Source organism: Neovison vison, chromosome 8 (genome assembly GCF_020171115.1).
Source record: "Neovison vison isolate M4711 chromosome 8, ASM_NN_V1, whole genome shotgun sequence".
Taxonomy (NCBI): Eukaryota; Metazoa; Chordata; class Mammalia; order Carnivora; family Mustelidae; genus Neogale; species Neogale vison.
This window is the reverse complement of record NC_058098.1, coordinates 21,302,018-21,321,537: the sequence shown is the minus strand read 5'-3', so window position 1 is coordinate 21,321,537 and position 19,520 is coordinate 21,302,018. Positions and strand designations below refer to the sequence as shown.

General features: G+C 40.1%; 1 protein-coding gene across 1 annotated transcript in view; it reads left to right on the top strand.

Annotated features, from left to right (window-relative positions):
- Positions 1 to 6,837: 6,837 nt before the first annotated feature.
- The window catches only part of CTNNBL1 (catenin beta like 1), a 161,373-nt gene continuing 148,690 nt past the window's right edge, over positions 6,838 to 19,520 (top strand). Inside the window, exon 1 of the mRNA XM_044263053.1 lies at positions 6,838 to 6,951. Within this exon, the coding sequence (XP_044118988.1) occupies positions 6,922 to 6,951 (30 nt within the window). The 5' untranslated portion in view covers positions 6,838 to 6,921. The remainder of the gene's footprint in view (positions 6,952 to 19,520) is intronic.

The window sequence follows — 19,520 nt, the reverse complement described above, 5'->3', positions numbered from 1 at the left end:
AGCATTCATTAGCTCACTGTTTCTGTGGATGAGGAAGTTAGGAGCAGCCTAGATAGGTGATTCTGGCTCCCATGTTTCATGGGGTGGCTGTGAAGATATCATCCCGGGTTGCAGTCATCTGAAAGCTTAACTGGAATCAGAGGCTCCACTTCCAGGATGGACCCAGTGAATCTCACTTCCTGACATTCATTCCCTGTATAGTCCCTTCCCACGATGAAAGGTCTGGCCTGTGTCACCTATAGAATATTGCAGAAATGATGGGCTGCGACTTCTGAGACTAGGTCACAAAAGACATTGCAGTTTCCACCTGGTGTTGGTCTTTCTCGGATGACTTGTTCTTGGGGAAACCAGTCACCATGTTATAAGAACACTCGGGCAGCTAGATAGAGAGATCCATGTGGCAAGGTCTCTGGCCAAGAACTAGTGTCAACCTTTGGGTAAGCCATCTTGGAAGTGACTGGCATCTTGACTACAATCTGAGGAGTGACCTTTATCCAGAAATAGCCTGCTAAGCTGCTTCCAAATTCCTGATCCACAAAAACTGTGTGATATAATAAATGTCCATTGTTCTTTTAAGCCATTATATTTTTGGATAACTTGTTACACAGCAATTGATAACTAATATACATTCTTAGTGCTAAGGCTCAGTAATAAACAGATGCTTCAGCTCACTGGTTAAGGAGACTGCTTATTTCCCAAGCCAGAAGTGATCTTGACCGATATTCTTTCACTGACCCCCAAATAGTAATTGCATAAATAGTTCTCTCCATCTTTTATCACGAAAGCATCTCTGGAAAGTCTGACTCATGAGGACCATTGGTCTGTAACATTAATGAGGGAAGTCCCTCAAAATTAGGGGTTTATGAAAGTCATTACACTGTTTTTTTTGTTTTGTTTTGTTTTTCATTTTTAGAGAAAGAGCAAGAAAGAGCAAGAAAGAGCAAGCAAGGTGGTGGGCAGAGGGAGAGAGAGAGAGAGAGAATCCTAAGCAAGCTCCATGCTGTGTGGAGCCTGCTGAGGGCCTCTATTGCACAACCCTAAGATCATGACCGGAACCAAAATCAATAGTTGGACACCTAACCAACTGAGCCACCCAGGTGTCCCGAAAGTGATTACATTCTTATGAGCCATTGTGAGTGCTGGTTTTCATAGCTTTTCCAGTCATACATATTTGACTGCAGAATCCTTTTTTTATGCAATGGACATAGTTGGTCCCTACCTGCATCCTTGCTTCCTTCATTCCCAATTCCTAAGAAAAAGGCTCAGAAAAGGATGATCTCTCTTCTTCTTCTTGATGTTGTGCCTGGAACTGCTGCTGCCATCCTGTTGGCAGAAGAATAATAAAATGAGCTCCAACCTATCCTTCTTCCAGCTTCTACATTATCAACTCACCAATCAGTCTCTCATCTCTACTTCTGTCTGCACCCACACCAGCCCCCACCTTGGATTTTTTTGAAGCAAATTCTAGTTTTCATATTATTTCATATATAGATTTCATATATAGATTTTAGTATGTATCTTTGAAAGATTAGGACTCTTCCAACAACATAATCCAATTCTATCATCACATGTCAACAAAACTCGAAATAATTCCTTTTCTTTGCATATCCATGACCATTGAGTTCTTACTTGGCTCACAGTATATCTAAGAATATAAATTCTTGTATCTAATTAAGACCAAGGTTTGCTGGGAGAGAGAATTACTCTTTAGCATTCAACAATCATCTGTGCCTGGATCATAAGTATTGGTACCATTTGAAAGGTTAACTGAGCCTAGATCCCTGCTGTGAAATGTATGGTCAGACAGGCTTGGTTTGGGGTATTGTCAGTTACTAACTCTATGACTGTGGGTAAGTAACTAAATTCTCTACATTTCAGTTTTTACAACTATTTAAAAAATATTAGAGTGGAGAGGATCCAGGGATTTGGATTGGGGTGATGAGCCCCAGCAATTGCATTCTGCCCCCCAGAAAACATATTCCCCTTTCCACTGCCTACCCTGTAACTCTTCTCCACTCATTCAGTGCCTAAATAGAGAAGTTACTGTTACATGTTTCCAATCAACCCACAATTGCAGGGTAGGAACTCAATATTGGTGATAAATATACTTTATGAGTGTTTTTTGAGGATATTTTCTTAAAGGCTGTTCCAATAAATAATTTACTGAGGCAATGAAAGATGGAGGAAGCTACTCTGATTACATCTTGGAGCACCTAAAGCTTGAAGTATAAGGAAGCTAGGCAACCCACAGCTATTTAAAAACTTTCTGGAAGGGATAATTCTTCCAAGTTACATTTTTAAAAAAGATTACATCTCAGCAGTTGGTCTCTTGGGTGGTGCCCTTCTCCTGTCTCTGTGGATTCCACTCTGAAATCATCATCTTCATCACCATGTTTCTGGACTGCTTGGTGCATAGTTCATAGACGCCTCCCTTCCCCCACATTGTTAGTTTTTTTGAGGTATAATTGACATAACATCATATTAGTTTCAGGTATATTATGTAAAGATGTAATATTTACATATACTGCAGAACAACCACCATGACAAGTACAGTTTACTTCCATCATTTTACATATTTACAAAAAACTTTTTTTGTAATGAAAAATTTAAAGATCCACTCTCCTAGTTATTTGCAAATAGGCAGTACCATATTAACTACAGTCACCAAGCTATTCTTACATCCCCGTGACATTCATTTTATAACCAAAAATTTGTAACTTTGACCCCTTCACCCATTTCTCTGACCCCCCAACTCCCACCTCAGGCAGTCACCAATATCAACAAGCTATTTTGTTTTTTAGATTCCACATATAAGTGAGATCATATAGTATTTATCTCCTTCTGTTTGACTTATTTCACTTAGCATACACTGTAGCTCTTCTGAGCTTCCATTTCACATCTTTAAAATTGGAATAGCATAGCAGTAGGATTTGGGGTAGGGATTTGAAGGTATTAGTATTACTGGTGGGAATGAGTCACTCAATCTGTAGATTGATTGGCTCATCCATTAAACCAGCCACTAGTTAATGAGTGCCAATTAAATGCTAGGTATTGTGTTAGATTCTGGGGTTATTATGGTGAACAATCCAGCAATCTCTGGCTTTTTGGAGCTGAGAATATGGAAGGGAAAACAGACTTCAAATGAAAAGCAAATAAATATAGAAACACCAATCACGAATGTTCTAAAGATAATAGTTAGGAATGCTGATAGAGAATCTTGAGGGAAGCAGAGAGACTGGCTTAGATCTTGTAAGTCAGAGGAGACCCCTCTGATACAGTGACAATAACTAAGACCTGAAGGATGGGTCGCTCAAACCTTATCCTCTGGAGATTCCCAAGAAAGTACTAATGAATGCTCTCATCAAGATAAAATTGAAGTGCCCTAGTATGATATTCAAGATCCTCCATGATTAGGACTGCCATAAGATACAGGATGCCCAGTTAAATTTGAATTTCAGATGAGCAACAAAAAAGTTTTAATACGTTACTAAATATTGCATGGGACATATTCATACTAAAAAATTTCATTGTTTAACTGAAATTCAAATTTAACTGAATATCTTAAATTTTTATGCATTAAATTTGGCAACCTTATTCAAGATCTTCCCCAGACACCCTCTCCTGCCTTACTTCCCATTTTTTCCTCTGTATATCCTATGCCTCATCTACCAGAAGTGTTCCAACTTCTATGTCTTTGCTTACGCTTCTTCCTCTGCCTGGGTCACCAGTTTACCACTATATCTTTTTGGCAAACTCTTCTCATTCTTTAAACCCCAGTCCAAATGGCATCTTCTCTGGGAGACCTTCCTTGGCAGAGTACTTTAGCCATGCTGCAAGGTGCTCACTGAATCTGATTTTCATGGGGTTTGCCTTATGATTCTGTGTTTTAACACCTGGTCTTTAAAGACACACAGAAAAGATTGAATGCAAAAGAAAGGGTATAGGAATGATCTAATTTTTCCTGCTTCTCTGCTCATTCAATTCCCACTTAACTGCCCATAACATTAAGACCAAACAGTTTTGGAGTACTTTTCTGCACCTGCTAAGTGCTTTGCGTGCAGCATCTTATATAAATTCCCTGTAATCTTATGAGGTCAGTGCAATTGAATACCCACTTTGAGGGCAAGGGGATGAGGCATGTAGAGGTGAAGCTGGCTGACAATGTTTACACAGCTGTAAAATGGGGATCATAACACTATGTTCCTCATTAGGCTTTCTCCAACTAGAATATGGGTTCCAAGAGGGCAGGAACTCGTTTTCATACAAACTTCTGCATCTTCAGAGCCTAGAGTTGTGTTGATCATGGATGAGGCACTCAGCAAATGCTTGTTAAACGAATGAATGAGTCTCCTTATAGATGAAGAGAACACAATTTAGAGAGAGAAAGTAACTTGCCAGAGAGCAGACAAGTAGATGCAGTGGAACTTTGAGGAGAATCAGAGTCAGTGGTGTATTGGTAAATGTGTAACAATCAGCTCTCTGAAACACCAGTAACCCTGTAGCATTTGTTTGTAACACTTGTTTGATTTTCATGGTGTAAATACTCCCACCGTGGCCAATTTCAAGCAACCAACCTGAGGTCAACTTGAAATTTTCCTGAAAATTTAATCATAGGTTCTTGCTAGCTTATTTATACAAGCTGGCTCCAGAACACCAAGTACTGGGACATAATTCTAAAGGTTACACAGTTCCAAAAGTACATTGCCACCTTTATTCATCCTGTCTCCTTGAATTAGGCACAGTCCATTCAGCTAAGGGAGGTAGGAGGGGGAGGACACTCAAATAATTCAGTTCAAAATAGATGGCATAGGTGATTCTTTAAGAACATAAGCCCAATTGCAAAACTTTCTTGTTTAAAAATTTTTGATTTATTTCTGGGGTGCCTGGGAGGCTCAGTGGGTTAAAACCTCTGCCTTTGGCTCAGGTGGATCTCAGGGTCCTGGGATCAAGCCCCAAGTTGGGCTCTCTGCTCAGCAGGAAGCCTGCATCCCCCTCTCTCTCACCTTGCCTCTCTGCCTACTTGCGATCTCTCTCTCTGTCAAATAAAGAAAATAAAAAAAATTTTTTCAATTTATTTCCAATGCTCTTAGAATAAACCCAGTCTCCTTACCATGGCCCATAAAGGCCATCATGAAACCTCCTCCTGTGCCAAGCACAGTACTAGGCTTTTTGTTCCAGGATATAACGGTGAGCATGGCAGACACAGTTCCTGCTCTCATGGAGACTGTGTCCAGTAAACGAGGCTATCAATAAACAAGTGATCAACCACTAAGTAGAAAATTACAGATGGACATCTGTGTGCCGCAGAGGAGGTACTGGGAAAGAAAATTATGAGGAATGAGAAGGAGTTGCTTACTTGGACTGAAGATGGGTTGAGGAAGGCTACTTTAAGAAAGTGACCTTTAAGACATGAAGGATGAGAAGGAGTTGGATGAAGTATGGGGCTGGTGGCCAGGAAGAAGAGAATATTTGGCTTTTTGAAAAGTTCTATAGGAATAACTTCTGTATAATTGGAGATAAGCAGAGCTGAGATAGGGAGGGTGCTGTGGGCGGAATGTTTGTATCCCACCAAAATCCATAAATGGAAATCCTAACCTTCAAGGTGATGGTATTAGGAAGTGGGGCTTTCAGGAGGTGATTAGGTCATAAGGGTGGAGTCCTCATGAATGGGATCAGTGCTTTTCTAAGAGGATGTAGAAATATCCCTTAGCCTTTTATCTGTGAGGACATAGTGAGAAAGTCTATGAACCACAATGCAACCTCACCAGACAACAAATCTGTTGGTGTCTTGGTCTTGGACTTTCCAGCCTCAGAACTGTGTGAAATAAATTTCTGTTGTTTGCAAGCCACCCAGTGTGTGATATTTTTCTCATAACAGTCTGGATGGACTAAGACAAATGTCATGGATGTGAAGGTCAGGGGGCTAAATGTCTAAGACGACTAAGGGAGAGGTTTAACACTCTTATTTAAATCTCAGGAGCTCAGATGCACCCTTTGAATGATTCTCTTCTAATCATGGCCAACTTTCTCCTACAGAAAACCTTTTTATATCTCTGGGGTAGAAACAAGATCACCCAGTTCCCCTTGGGACTTGCAAAGATGAGTAAGTAGAAGCCCAGAGAGGGAGATGTGATTGCCAACAGTTTCTCAGTCAGTAATAGTTGTAGGCGTTGGATAATATACTTTCTGAATCAGTATCATTAAAGACAAAAACAACAAACAAAACTACGAAGGGAGCCATAAAGAGAGCCACATAGGTAATTTGCACTTTCTACTAGCCACATTTAAAAAGTAAAGAGAAACGGGGGAATTAATTTTGTATTTTATTTGACCCGATATGTTCAAAATATAATTTCAACATGTAATCAATAGAACGCGTAGAAATCCGGTGTGCATTTTATTTACATGTATGGCACTTTTCCGTTCAGACTAGCTATATTTGAAGCCCTCAGTAGCCGCATGTGGTTAGTGGTTACAGAACTGGACAGTGCAGTTCTATGCCTCCATTTCCTTATTTGTGAAATGAGGATAAAATTGACTAGGTCATGGGAGGATTAGGAGAGCACAAGTGAAACGTTCAACGCTCCGCCCTTCACATAGGGGGCACCCAATAAATCTTGGCTCCTTTGGGTTTTTTTCTCTCACCTTACCTCCCTCCTTCAAGTCTCCGCCCCCTTTCCCCCCGCTCTCTTCAGGCTCCGGGCGGAAGCAGCACCGTCGTAAATGCAGCGCGCTTTACGGTGGCAGTCCCTTTTACCGCAGTGTGGCCGGATTTCGTGTTACTCATACTTTTACCTCATTGGCTCTGCGGCCCGCTCACAGCGCTTTCCGGCAGTGTGGCTGGAGCTGCAGTGGAGGTGGCCGCGGTTTGGGCGTGAGTGGAGGGAACTCGAGTAGCAGGTGTTGTCTGGGCCTGGAACCATGGATGTGGGTGAACTTCTCAGCTACCAGGTATGAGAGACGAGAAGGGTCGGGCTACCGTCCCCTCACCCGGGCAAGGGTCTCCGGTCGCGGGACCAGAGTCCCTTCATCTCACGTCCTCTCACCTCTGTCCCCGGCCCGTGTCCCCTCATTTCTCACGTCCGAGCTTATTTCACTTCACTCCCCTGAGACTCTCCTGGGCCCTTTCAGCTTATTCCTTCTCAGAGCCCAGGCCCCTTCCTCTCAACTCCAGTCTGGGTCTCTTCTTAGCCTACCCTGGACTGGGGCCTGGTTCCCTTCAACTCTTCTGAAGGCCCCAGATCATCTTCACAAACATCTCCCTTCAGTTCTCTTGTCCCCCGGTCGCTGAGTTGTTGTTGTTGGTCGCTGAGTTGTTATTGTTGTTGTTGTTGGTGGTGGTGGTGATGGTGGTGGTGGGAGGGCACTGGTCTTTCCTGTAGTTGAGGCCCGGCTTCCCCACTGACTGGCCATGTGGGTTTTGGATAAGTCATTTTGCCCTCTTTGAGCTTCAGTTTTTGAACATATAAGACGGAGACAGTAATAACTACCCAATAGGGTTGTTTGAGGACTCTATTAACTACTGGATGTGAAAGCCAATTTTAAAGTGCAAAATCTGTTCCCATTTTAACTGCCATTGTTGGGAGATACTTGGAATTCTAGCATGGGATGGGACCCTAGGAATCTTGTCTTCCCTGCTCAGGCAACTTGGTGGGAATTGGTACAGAGGGCAGAAAGGACTTATCCAGAATAACTCAACAAGTAAGAGCTGGATTAGAGCTTCTGTATAATTGGTGTCCTGGCTCCCAGTTCAAAGTTTCCCCATCTTTGACTTCCTGCCGTGGCTCCTTGTGAGAGGCAGTAGAACCTTGCTGTCCAGTATGGTAGCTGTCCATGTGTCCAGTTGAAGTGGATCTAGTATGAGTTGAAAAGTACTCTTAAGTGTAAAATCATGATAAATTTTGAAGATTCAATATGAAAAATAAAGTTTTTATGCTGATTTTATTATATTGATCAATTACCTTGATTATTGATCATGTTGATTAATCATATGGGTAATGGGTGAAAAAAATGTAAAATAAATTTCACCTGTTTCTGTTGGCTTTTTAATGTAGCTACTAGCCTTTTAGTGTGGCTGTTAAGAATTACATATGTAAATGGTCTTATATTTCCATTGGACAGCTTTGCAGTAGAGAATAGATGATTAAGAGCTATGTGTGAGGGGCTGCACGTTCCTTGGAATCTCTATTTTGCTATTAACTGGCTGCTGTAATCTTGAACAAAATACTTAACCTCCCTATGCATTGGTGTCATATGTAAATAGGGGCAAAGATGGCACCTACCACAGAAGTCTATTGTGAAGCCGTTGTGAAATGTAAAATGCTTAGACCAATGCTTGTCAAAGAGTTAAAGTTCAGTGCATGTTAGCAGTTATACTCATGCTACTCCCTCAGCCAACATACAAAGAACGGACCTTGGAGACTCTAGACATTGTAGAAAAGAACTTTGAAGGAATGGTTGATATATAGTCAAGAGAGTTCTCTTTTTAAGACAGTTATTGAACATGAAAGAAGACAGGAAATAGGAGGGTTGTTGAATAAGTGGTTCTGTGTCTTTTGGGGAGTTGCAGAATGGCTAGCCCATTGTCTCAGAATATTAAAGCTAAAAGAGGTTCATTCATTTGCTCAAAAATTTATTGAACGACTACTGTGCAAGGCACCAAGTCATCTGAGTATAGAACACTGAACAAAATAGGCAGAGTTCTTGTTTTTGAAGAGCTTGGTGGGAAAGTAACAAGATAATAAGTGTAAACAAAGAAGAAATTCAGGTTGTGATAGGTACTTTGAAGGATAAGCAGGGTATACTATAGAACTGTGCTGTTTGGTGTGGTAGCCACTGGGTACCTGTGACTCCTGAACACTTGAAATGTGGCTAGTTGGAATTGAGAGTAATAGGTGTAAAATACACATTGGATTTCCAGGACTTAGTATGAAAAAAATTAATGTAACATATATAAATAATCTTTATATTGATTCCATGTTGAAATGATGATATGTGGGATATATTGGCTTAAAGAAAATATTTTATTAAAATTAATGTTTCCGGGGCGCCTGGGTGGCTCAGTGGGTTGGGCCTCTGCCTTCAGCTCAGGTCATGATCTCAGGGTCCTGGGATCGAGCCCCGCATCGGGCTCTCTGCTCAGCAGGGAGTTTGCTTCCCCTTCTCTCTCTGCCTGCTGTTCTGTCTACTTGTGATCTCTCTCTTTCTGTCAAATAAATAAATAAAATCTTTAAAAAAAATTAATGTTACATTCTTTAAAACTTTTTAAATGTGACTGATAGAAAATTTAAAATTACATATGTGGCTCATCTATGGCTTTCAGTATTTTTTTATTAGTGCTACAAAAGAAAATAACCCCTGCAGTAGGAGATAGGACCTACTACTTTCGGTAATACTGCCTGGGAAGGACTCCAAGGAATGGATGTTAAAGGACTGAAGGTTGAGAAGGAGCCAATCATGTAAAAGGGCAGAGGATCAAGGCGAGGGAAGAGCAAGTATGTAGGCTATGAGGTAGAAGCTGGTGTGGCCTGTTAGAAGATCAGGAAGAGGGTTGATGGAACTGGAACATGGTGAGTGAGTAGGAGAATGGTAGGTGATGAATAGGAAATGTAGACAGATGACAGACTATGTAGGCCTTCCTGTAGGCCATGATAAGGAGTTTGAATTTTATTTGGAGAGATATTATAGATAACCTCACACGGACCACTTATTTGCCAATAAAAAGTGAACCCCATTCTGGTAAAGCAGTTCCCCAAGGTTGTGGGCTAAAGTAGTAGCATAGTTGAAACCAGAATCCCCATCTCCTTATTTTCAGTCCTGTTCATTCCCACATGCACTATTCATGCAGTTTCCTTTCTGCGGGACTGATGTCTACTCCTTCTATTCCTAAAAGATGGTATAGTCTGGAATCTAGTCCATAATCAATGAAGTAGCACCCATCCTCTTGTGGAAATGGTTGAAGGTCATTTGAATTAATGGATGCAAAAACTCTTCAAAGACAGCAACATTTTATAGGATGAAAGATGCATTATTTACCTGCACCATCTCTCAAAATCTTTATAACAACCCTATGAAGAAGGTACTATCTTTAATCCCTGTTGTACAGATGAGGGGACTGAGGTGCAGAAAAGTACCTGCTTCATAGCTGAAGCTTCTAATAACTGTGCTGTACTGCCTGCCTACTCTGGGCCAGATGCTGAACTAAAGTGCTTTCTGATGCATTCTTACAGTTAATTCTCAACATGCCCTTTGAGGTGGATGGCTTGCCTATTTTACAGAGAAGGAAGCTTGAGCTAGAGAAGTCCGTTACCTGCCCAAGGACAAACAGCCAGTAAGGAGCAGAGCCAGAATTGGAACCAAATGAATAAAACTGAAGTATGGTACACCTATAGAAGAATGCATATTTTTAGTGCTGTTGATTATAGTTGTGATTTACAAAGTGGACTCAGCATGACCACTGAAGTTCATTTCCTCAGGGACTTGTTGTCTGATTTGAACGTCCCCACCCCCAGACTTTGATTCATTAAGTCTCCTGTGGGACCTTAGAATTTGTGTTTCTAACAAGATCCCAGGTGTTGCTGAAGCTGTGGTCCAGGGACTACATTTTGAAAGTGTACCTGGTCTAGAATGATCTAAATTCCTTTTAAAATTTTTCCCAGCTGAGATTGCCCTCCCTTTTCATAGCTGTTAGTTTTAGTTTTTTTTGAGCCTAAGTCATATTTTTTCCCTGCTATCCACGATATTGAGAGCAAATCACTTAATCTTTCTGGGCCTCAGTTTCCTCATATGCCTAATGAGGGGATTACGTAAGTCTCTCTGAGATCTCTTCTAACTTTAAATTCAATACTAATTATTTAGGCCAAATACTAAATACTAATTATTTAGGCCAAGAGAGCTCTAGAGCTTTCAAGGGATAAAAAAGCTTGATGTAGGAGAATGAATCGGGGCTGAAAATCTGGGAGATTTGAGTTTTAATCCTCCCTTTATCATTACTTATGTGGGTGACTCAGGACAAGTCACTTCCCCTCTCTGTCTATCTTTTTACCACCTATAAAATGGGGGGATAGAGCTCTAAGAGTTATTAGTTTCCTTTCCTGGAATTCAGAGATTAAGGTATGCAAGAAAAATATGTAATGTCAAGAAGTGTTTATTTAAAGTATTTAATATTTTTTGGGTGCTTCCTAAATTTCATTTTTGGTACAGCGTGGTGGGAAGATTCCAATTTTCTGCTGAGATTGGTTCTTCTAGTAATAGAGTTAGGCAGTAAGTGCCTCAGTATATGCCTTATATCCTTGACATATGTTAACTATTCATTTGAGAAGACAGGAGAATTACAATGTGGACAGGAGGTGGTGGAAAAAGTCCAGTTATGTTCCCAATATGGAAATGTACTTTTTTGATGCCTTCGGGCTTAGACATCTCATCAAGAAGTGTGCCCAGGAGTTCCTTGGCTGAGAAGTTTCTGCTGCACAGGCACGCATACGAACTTCAGGGCATTCTCATTAATACTAATTCCACAGATGTCTGGAAAAAGTTCTTACCTTCGAAGTTTTGCAATAAAGAATTCACATTTAGTGCAGCTTGGCTCAGTGGAAATGACTTGCTTTGTGACATGAGAAGTATTCTCTTTGAGGCAGATTGGGGTCAGGGACCCTTGGTTTTAGCAAGACTGCAGACACTCACTCCTTTTGTGACCAATCAGTAGTACCATAGCATTTCCTTGGATTGCAGGGGCCTGTAGGAATTTAAAATCTTGCTCCTTTCCCCTTATTTCTTTCTTTTGAAATAAAAAAATTTTAATGACAATAAACTGACAGGAATAGTGTTAAAAGAAAGTATTTGAGAAAAGGAAAAGGACCCTAGTCTAACAAGTATTTTTATAGTCCCACAGTTACTGTATATTGCATAGCAATAACCATTGTGTTATTACTGTTTTGTGTTTTACACTTTTAATTTAACACTGCCAGAAATATTTCCTGTGTTTCTGCATGGTCCTCATGTTATTTTTAATGTTTTCATACCTTTTGTTCAGGTGATAGACCAACCATTTTTCCCTAAATTGTTCCTCTATTATTATTTAGAGGAATTATTTATGATTATTTAATGGTCTTCAGGAGTTTGTTTTTGGAGATACTATTGCAGTAAACTTTTTGTTTGGCATTTTCCCCCTCCTACCTCCCCCTTCATTTGTTTGGCATTTCATCCTTCCACCTGCTGTTAGAAATTACCATCTCCCGTGCCATCTCCTGTGCTTAGTATTACATGTACAAAAATTATTAAGACATCGTCCTGGACCTTAAAGAATTCGTAACTTGAGGAATGAGACAGACATTTCCTTCAACAATGAACTGTGTGAATAAGGTATTATGGAAGCACAATGGAAGGAACGATTGGATATGCCTGGAGAAGGGATGTATTAATGGATGTGCTCATTGAAGAAAAAGGATAGGATGTTGGAATCTCAGCCATGATGAATGAATAGGAGTTCTGTGGGTAATGAAGGAGGCCAAGGAAAAGTCATTCTTGACTAGGCATTAGTGAGAGCAGAAGCATGGGAGTGAAATGTCGGAGCATTGAGTAAACGGAGGGGAGTGGCAGGTGATGGGGTCACCTCAGCTGCAGATACATTAAGGAACACACTGTGCTCATATGGAATTCATCTTTTATCCATTTATGGTGCTAACAGCAGTAGGTGTTCCAGTTTTACCATAATCTTGATACTACCAGTTGTCACAATTTAATTTTGTCTCATTAATCTAGTAGGTATGTAAAGTATTGGTTCAAGTTTGCTGTAATAGACATTTTTCCCCTGTGCGTGTAATCGTTTGTATTTCTTATCATCTGCCTCTTCCTCCGGAAGGTACTGCTGTAGTTTGTAATTGAGCTTTTCTCTTGTGTGTGTTTTGTTGTTGTTGTTGTTGATGGGGTGTATGTAAGAAACGTTTTAGAAGACTGAACACACGTGCTCATTCTGTAGTGGCCGCATTCCACCTATAACCCTGAGAATATTCTCCTCACGATGTTTTATAGCATCGTGATATAGACACTTTTTGCATGACAGTTTAGACTAGTGCTTTTCAAAGTTACTTCTTGTTACTTGTGGGACTATAACAGATAAAGAGCTATTTTCATTGATATTTCCATTTCAGGGTGTTTTCTCTTTCATCTCTTGAGTGATTTCTTTTTTTTTTTTTTTAAAGATTTTATTTATTTATTTGACAGAGAGAAATCACAAGTAGATGGAGAGGCAAGCAGAGAGAAAGAGAGGGAAGCAGGCTCCCTGCTGAGCAGAGAGCCCGATGCGGAACTCGATCCCAGGACCCTGAGATCATGACCTGAGCCGAAGGTAGCAGCTTAACCCACTGAGCCACCCAGGCGCCCTCCTGAGTGCTTTCTTAATTTCATTTCCTCGCTTTGCAGTTTTCTCATCCTCTTTCTTCCTGGCACATTCTCTTCATACTCACAAAACACATATTTCTGTGCCTCCTCACACACTACATGGTTAACTCAGAGGCAGGAACCAGCACGTAGCAAAGTGTCTAACCCTAACTGATGGCTCATAAATGGTTGTTTAATGATTGAATGAACCAGTATATACCTTCAAATATGCTCTGGCTGTTTTCCCCTTTGAAAAGTTTTTGTTCTGATATCTTGTTGCTTGCTGACTTGTATGTCTTTGTTTTCATGTTAGACATCAAGAATGTTTGATTCATATATGTTACTTCAGTTTCTGAATTGTCTTCCTCATCCATATCATCTCTTGCTGCTCTTGCTATAAAACCTACATTTTTTTGAACTTTTATTTTGAATTAATGTTGAATTTACAGGACTTTGCAAAAACAGTAGGGTTTCTGAGTTTCCATATACTCCTCATCCAACTTCCCCTAAAGTTAACATTTTCTATAGCCGTAGTACAGTGATCAAAACCAGGAATTCATAATTCTGGTAACTGAACCACAGACTTAATTCAGATGTCACTACTTTTTCCACTTGTATCCTTTTCCTGTTTGAGGATCCTATCCACAGTGCCATATTGCAGTTACTTTTCGTTGTGATTTTCATTGTTTTTTATGGTCTTGACCTTTTTGAAGAGTACTTATCAGTTGTTTTGTATGATGTCCAAAACCTGCATTCTTGGAGGTTGCCAATACACTCTGCAAAAGATTTTCTTGAGCCTCATCACCCTTGACTCTTCTTAGAATTTAATTTTATAATCCTGTCCCTCATCATAGATGAACTCATCCATTCCTATGTCTTTCAGCACCTTGATATAGACAACTGTTAGCTCCACAGCCATGATCTAGGTTTCATTTGTCAGTTTCATCTGTCTGTTCTGGCCAGATATTCTGGGATCACATAATTCTCTGTATCTCTCCACCTGCTCTACCACCTGTCCCCAGTTCTGCATTTTAGTCAGGGGTGTCTCTGTTCAGCAGACTTTAAAGAAGCATTGGAGCTATTTCTCAAAGTTGAAGGACAAGGTTCTTCCTCATGGAAGATCTTGTGAACAAAGAGGTCTACCTCCTTTCTCAGGGATCAAGACAGTGTCAGGATATAAAAATGTTTAAGCCACAGTTTTGCTCTCATAGAGCTTGCAGTCGTCTAAGGATGGCATTCCACAGATTTGAAAACTGATACTCTAGTACACAGTGTCATTGTGGTTACAGAAGAATGAACAAAATTTGGTGGCACAAGCAGGAGCAGCTCTTCCACCAGGAAAGCTTTACAGAGAAAGTGTTGCTTCTTCAGTCTTCTCTTTATTCCTTCCATCATAGTATAGACTCTTGGGGCTTTGTCAAATAAGTAGCTTTCTGGTTGGTCTTACTTTTTATTTTTGTGGATCGTATATTGGCATGTTGATCATGGGTTTATTTCTTCGATAGGCCAACAGAACAGTTTTCACTGGTCACAGACTTCAGTCCTACCTATTTCAGCTTCCTTGGAGGTAGGTTTTATTGAGATGGCCTAATTTTGGAGGTGAACTTGAGGAGGACAGCTATACTTTCTGTAGTCCCTCACTAGGTGTTCTTTAAACTGGGGGTTAGAGGGATGCCTGGCTGGCTCAGTCAGTGGAGCATGCGACTCTGGATTTCAGGATCATGAGTTCAAGCCCTACACTGGGTGTAGATCTTACTTTAAAAATAAATAAATAAATAAATAAATTGGGGGATTGAATTTATAAAATTTACACCAATAGAGAAGTTTTCAGATGTAAAAATAACTACATTTGAGAATACGGATTGCTCAGAAAAGCCTGTCAGCTCTATTGGAGAGAATAATTCAAGGCATGTGTCCTCTGAGTGTGTCCATTAGGTGTCTTTTCATGTTAGTGTAGTGAATGAACACTACCTTGGGGTCAGACTGCCTGTATTTGAATCCCACCTCTGCTGTTTGCTAGCTGTTTATCTTTGGGTGGTTAATTAACCTCTTTAAGCCTCAGGTCTTCATCTTTAAAATGGAGATTTTATAACAGTTTATCTCTGCCCACCATTTAAAAAAAAATCTCCATTATGTCATCTTTTTAAAAATACAGGATTAAATAAGACAGGGTGGGTAGTGCTAAGTAGTATAGTGTCTGACACATTGTAAGTGCCCAGTAAATGTTAGCTGTTAAATTTTAATTATTGATATAATTACAATCAACACACATGCTTTAGCAAAAGAAAAAAATGTTTTTTTCAATTCTATAAGGCTGCCTCAGTATTCCCAAGGTCATTGGTCCCTCGGAGATTAAGGTTTAGAATGCTATAAAAGGAAATGAGAACAGTTTGTCACCCACACATGCTACAGTATAGAACTGTTTTCAATAGATTAAAGCACAACCCTATTCCACCACAGTTAGCAGTCATTGATATCAAGAATTATTTCATCAACACAGTAATTCTTTTCCCCAGGTCTCTTTAATATTGCTGAGATATCTCAGTGTTCCCCTTCCCTGGAGCCAGAAATCTCATTTACAAATTACTCCTTTCTTTTTGTTTCTTTCTTTTTTTTACCCCCCAAGATTCCTGAAGTGGTTGGTTTTGGTTTGAGTCTTGTATGGCTGTAAGATACAGCAGAAATTCTCTTACTTTTTCCAGAGTCAGACATTTGATTCTAGTATTTCAGCTGAATAGTTCAAAGCCATTTTCTTTTCTGCAGTGTTCTAGGAGTGACTGATCCGAGAGTGTGTTGGCCTAAATTTTAAAACCCCATTGTGGGTTGGTAGATAGAAACTAGATTATCTTTGTCCTGAGCTCAGTGAACAATCTAGTGAGACAAACACAGTGCATTTTCATCTGTTAACTCATTTTAGATCATCAGTTGCCTGTGAGCAGATTATCTGCTTGGGCTCCTTAGACCTCCCTTCAACTACCCAGCAGTGTCCAAAGCCATTGACTGAACTGAGAAGAATTTGACCTCAAGCACAGAGTATTATGATGCTTCCCTCTGAGTGTGTCTGACTGTATTCCAAAGGCAGGTATACTTGTTTATTGAACAGATTGTTTGGTGTTCTTTTTTTTCCTTTTTTTTTTTTTAAAGTTTAAATTCAGTTAATTAGACATACAATGTATTACTGGTTTGGGGGGTACAGGTCTGTGATTCATTAGTCTTATATAATACCCGATGCTCCTTAAACATATACCCTCCCCATGTCCAGCACCCATATGTGATATATACACACACACACACACACACACACACACACCACATCTTTATCCATTCACCTGTTGATGGACATCTGGACTCCTTCCATAGTTTGGCTATTTTGAACATTGCTGCTATAAACACTGGGGTGCACATGCTCCTTTGGATCATTACATTTGTATCTTTGCGGTAAATACCCAGTAGTGCAGTTGCTGGGTCATAGGGTAACTCTGTTTTCAACAATTTGAGGAACCTCTATACTGTTTTCCAGAGTGGCTGCACCAGCTTGCATTCCCACCACCAGTGTAGGGGGGTTCCCCTTTCTCTGCATCATTGCCAACATCAGTTGTTTCCTGACCTGTTAATTTTAGTATTTGGCATTATTTATGTTTGTTGAGGATTAATTGAGGATTAATTTTTTATTTAACCTCCCCCTAAGTTAAGAACAATTGAGTTTAAAATTACTTTTGGAGGGGCACCGGGGTGGCCCAGTCATTAAGGGTCTGCCTTCAGCTCAGGTCATGATCCCAGGGTCCCGGCATCAAGCCCTGCATCGGGCTCCCTGCTCAGCGGGAAGCCTGCTCCTCCCTCTCCCACTACCCCTGCTTGTATTCCCTCTCTGGCTGTCTCTCTCTGTATGTCAAATAAATAAATAAAATCTTTTTTAAAAATTACTTTTGGAATTTTTGATAAATTTAAGCATTAACAGTACATCAGTCTTCTGCTGGTGTTTCATGTTGGAATGTGATTTTCTTCGCAGCTTTGGATAAAATAAAAGAATTGTGGCTAGAGTTTGTTTTATCTTTTATGGGCCTCCTCAAACATTAATACTTCCATGGGAACAACTAATAGCTTCTCATATTAATGATAAGGGAAATTTGAGCATTTCAGGGGTACATAATTACTGACAGAGAAGCTGAAACATGGAGTGGGGGCTCTGGCCAGGAGCAGCTGTTGGGCAGAGGAAGGTAAAGATGCCAAAGAACCATCAGAATGTAAAAATGCACAAAACTAGGAGCTGGTTCTTTGAAAGAGTTAATAAGATGGATAAACACCTGGCCAGACTTACCAAAAAGAAAAGAGAAAGGACCCAAATAAATAAAATCCTGAATAAAAGAACAGAGATCACAACCAACACCAAAGAAATACAAACAATTATAAGAACATATTATGAGCAACTATACACCAGCAAATTTGACAATCTGGAAGAAATGGATACATTCCTAAGAATGTATAAACTACTGGAACTGAACCAGGAAGAAATAGAAAACCTGAAAAGACCCATAACCAGAAAGGAGATTGAAGCAGTCGTCAAAAGTCTCCCAACAAACAAGAGCGTCCCAGGCTCTTGAAGACCAGATGGCTTCCCAGGGGAATTCTACCAAACATTTAAAGAAGAATTAATACCTATTCTCCTGAAACTGTTCCAAAAATTAGAAATGGAAGGAAAACTTCCAAACTCATTTTATGAGGCCAGCATTACCTTGATCCCCAAACCAGACAAAGACCTCATCAAAAAGGAGAATTACAGACCAATTTCCTTGATGAACAGGGATGCAAAAAATTCTCACCAAAACACTAGCCAATAGGATCCAACAGTACATTAAAAGGATTATTCAGCATGACCAAGTGGGATTTATTCCTGGGCTGCAAGGTTGGGTCAACATCCGCAAATCAATCAGTGTAGATGCTGAAAAAGCATTTGACAAAGTACAGAATCCTTTCTTGGTCAAAACTCTTCAAAGTGTAGGGATAGAGGGTACATACCTCAATATCATCAAAGCCATCTATGAAAAACCCACCACAAATATCATTCTCAATGGAGGAAAACTGAGAGCTTTTCCCCTAACATCAGGAACATGGCAGGGATGTCCACTATCAATATTGCTGTTCAACATAGTACTAGAAGACCTAGCCTCAGCAATCAGACAACAAAAAGAAATCAAAGGCATAAGAAGAGGCAAAGGCAAAGAAGTCAAACTCTCACTCTTTGCAGATGATATGTTACTTTATGTGGAAAACCCAAAAGACTCCACTTCAAAACTGCTAGAACTCATACAGGAATTCAGTAGTGTCAGGATATAAAATCAATGCACAGAAATCAGTTGCATTTCTGTGCACCAACAACAAGACAGAAGAAAGAGAAATTAAGGAGTCGATCCCATTTACAGTTGTACCCCAAACCATAGGATACCTAGGAATAAACCTAACCAAGGAGGCAAAGAATCTGTACTCAGAAAACTATAAAGTACTCATGAAAGAAGTTGAGGAAGACGCAAAGAAATGGAAAAGCATTCCATGCTCATGGATTAGATGAACAAATATTGTGAAAATGTCTATGTTACCTACAGCAATCTACACATTTAATGCAATCCCTGTCAAAATACCATCCATTTTTTCAAAGAAATGGAACAAATCATCCTAAAATTTATATGGAACCAGAAAAGACCCTGAGTAGCCAGAGGAATGTTGAAAAAGAAAGCCAAAGTTGGTGGCATCACAATTCCAGACGTCAAGCTGTATTACAAAGCTGTCATCATCAAGATATTATCGTACTGGCACAAAAACAGACATATAGATCAATGGAACAGAATAGAGAGCCCAGAAATACACTCTCAACTCTGTGGTCAACTAATCTTCAACAAAGCAGGGAAGAATGTCCAATAGAAAAAAGACAGTCTCTTCAACAAATGGTGTTGGGAGAATTGGACAGCCACATGGAGAAGAATGAAACTGGACCATTTCCTTACACCACACACAAAAATAGACTCAAAATAGATGAAAGACCTCCATGAGAGAAAGGAATCCATCAAAATCCTTGAGGAGAACATAGGCAGCAACCTCTTCCAACCTCAGCCGCAGCAACTTCTTCCTAGAAACATAGCCAAAAGCAA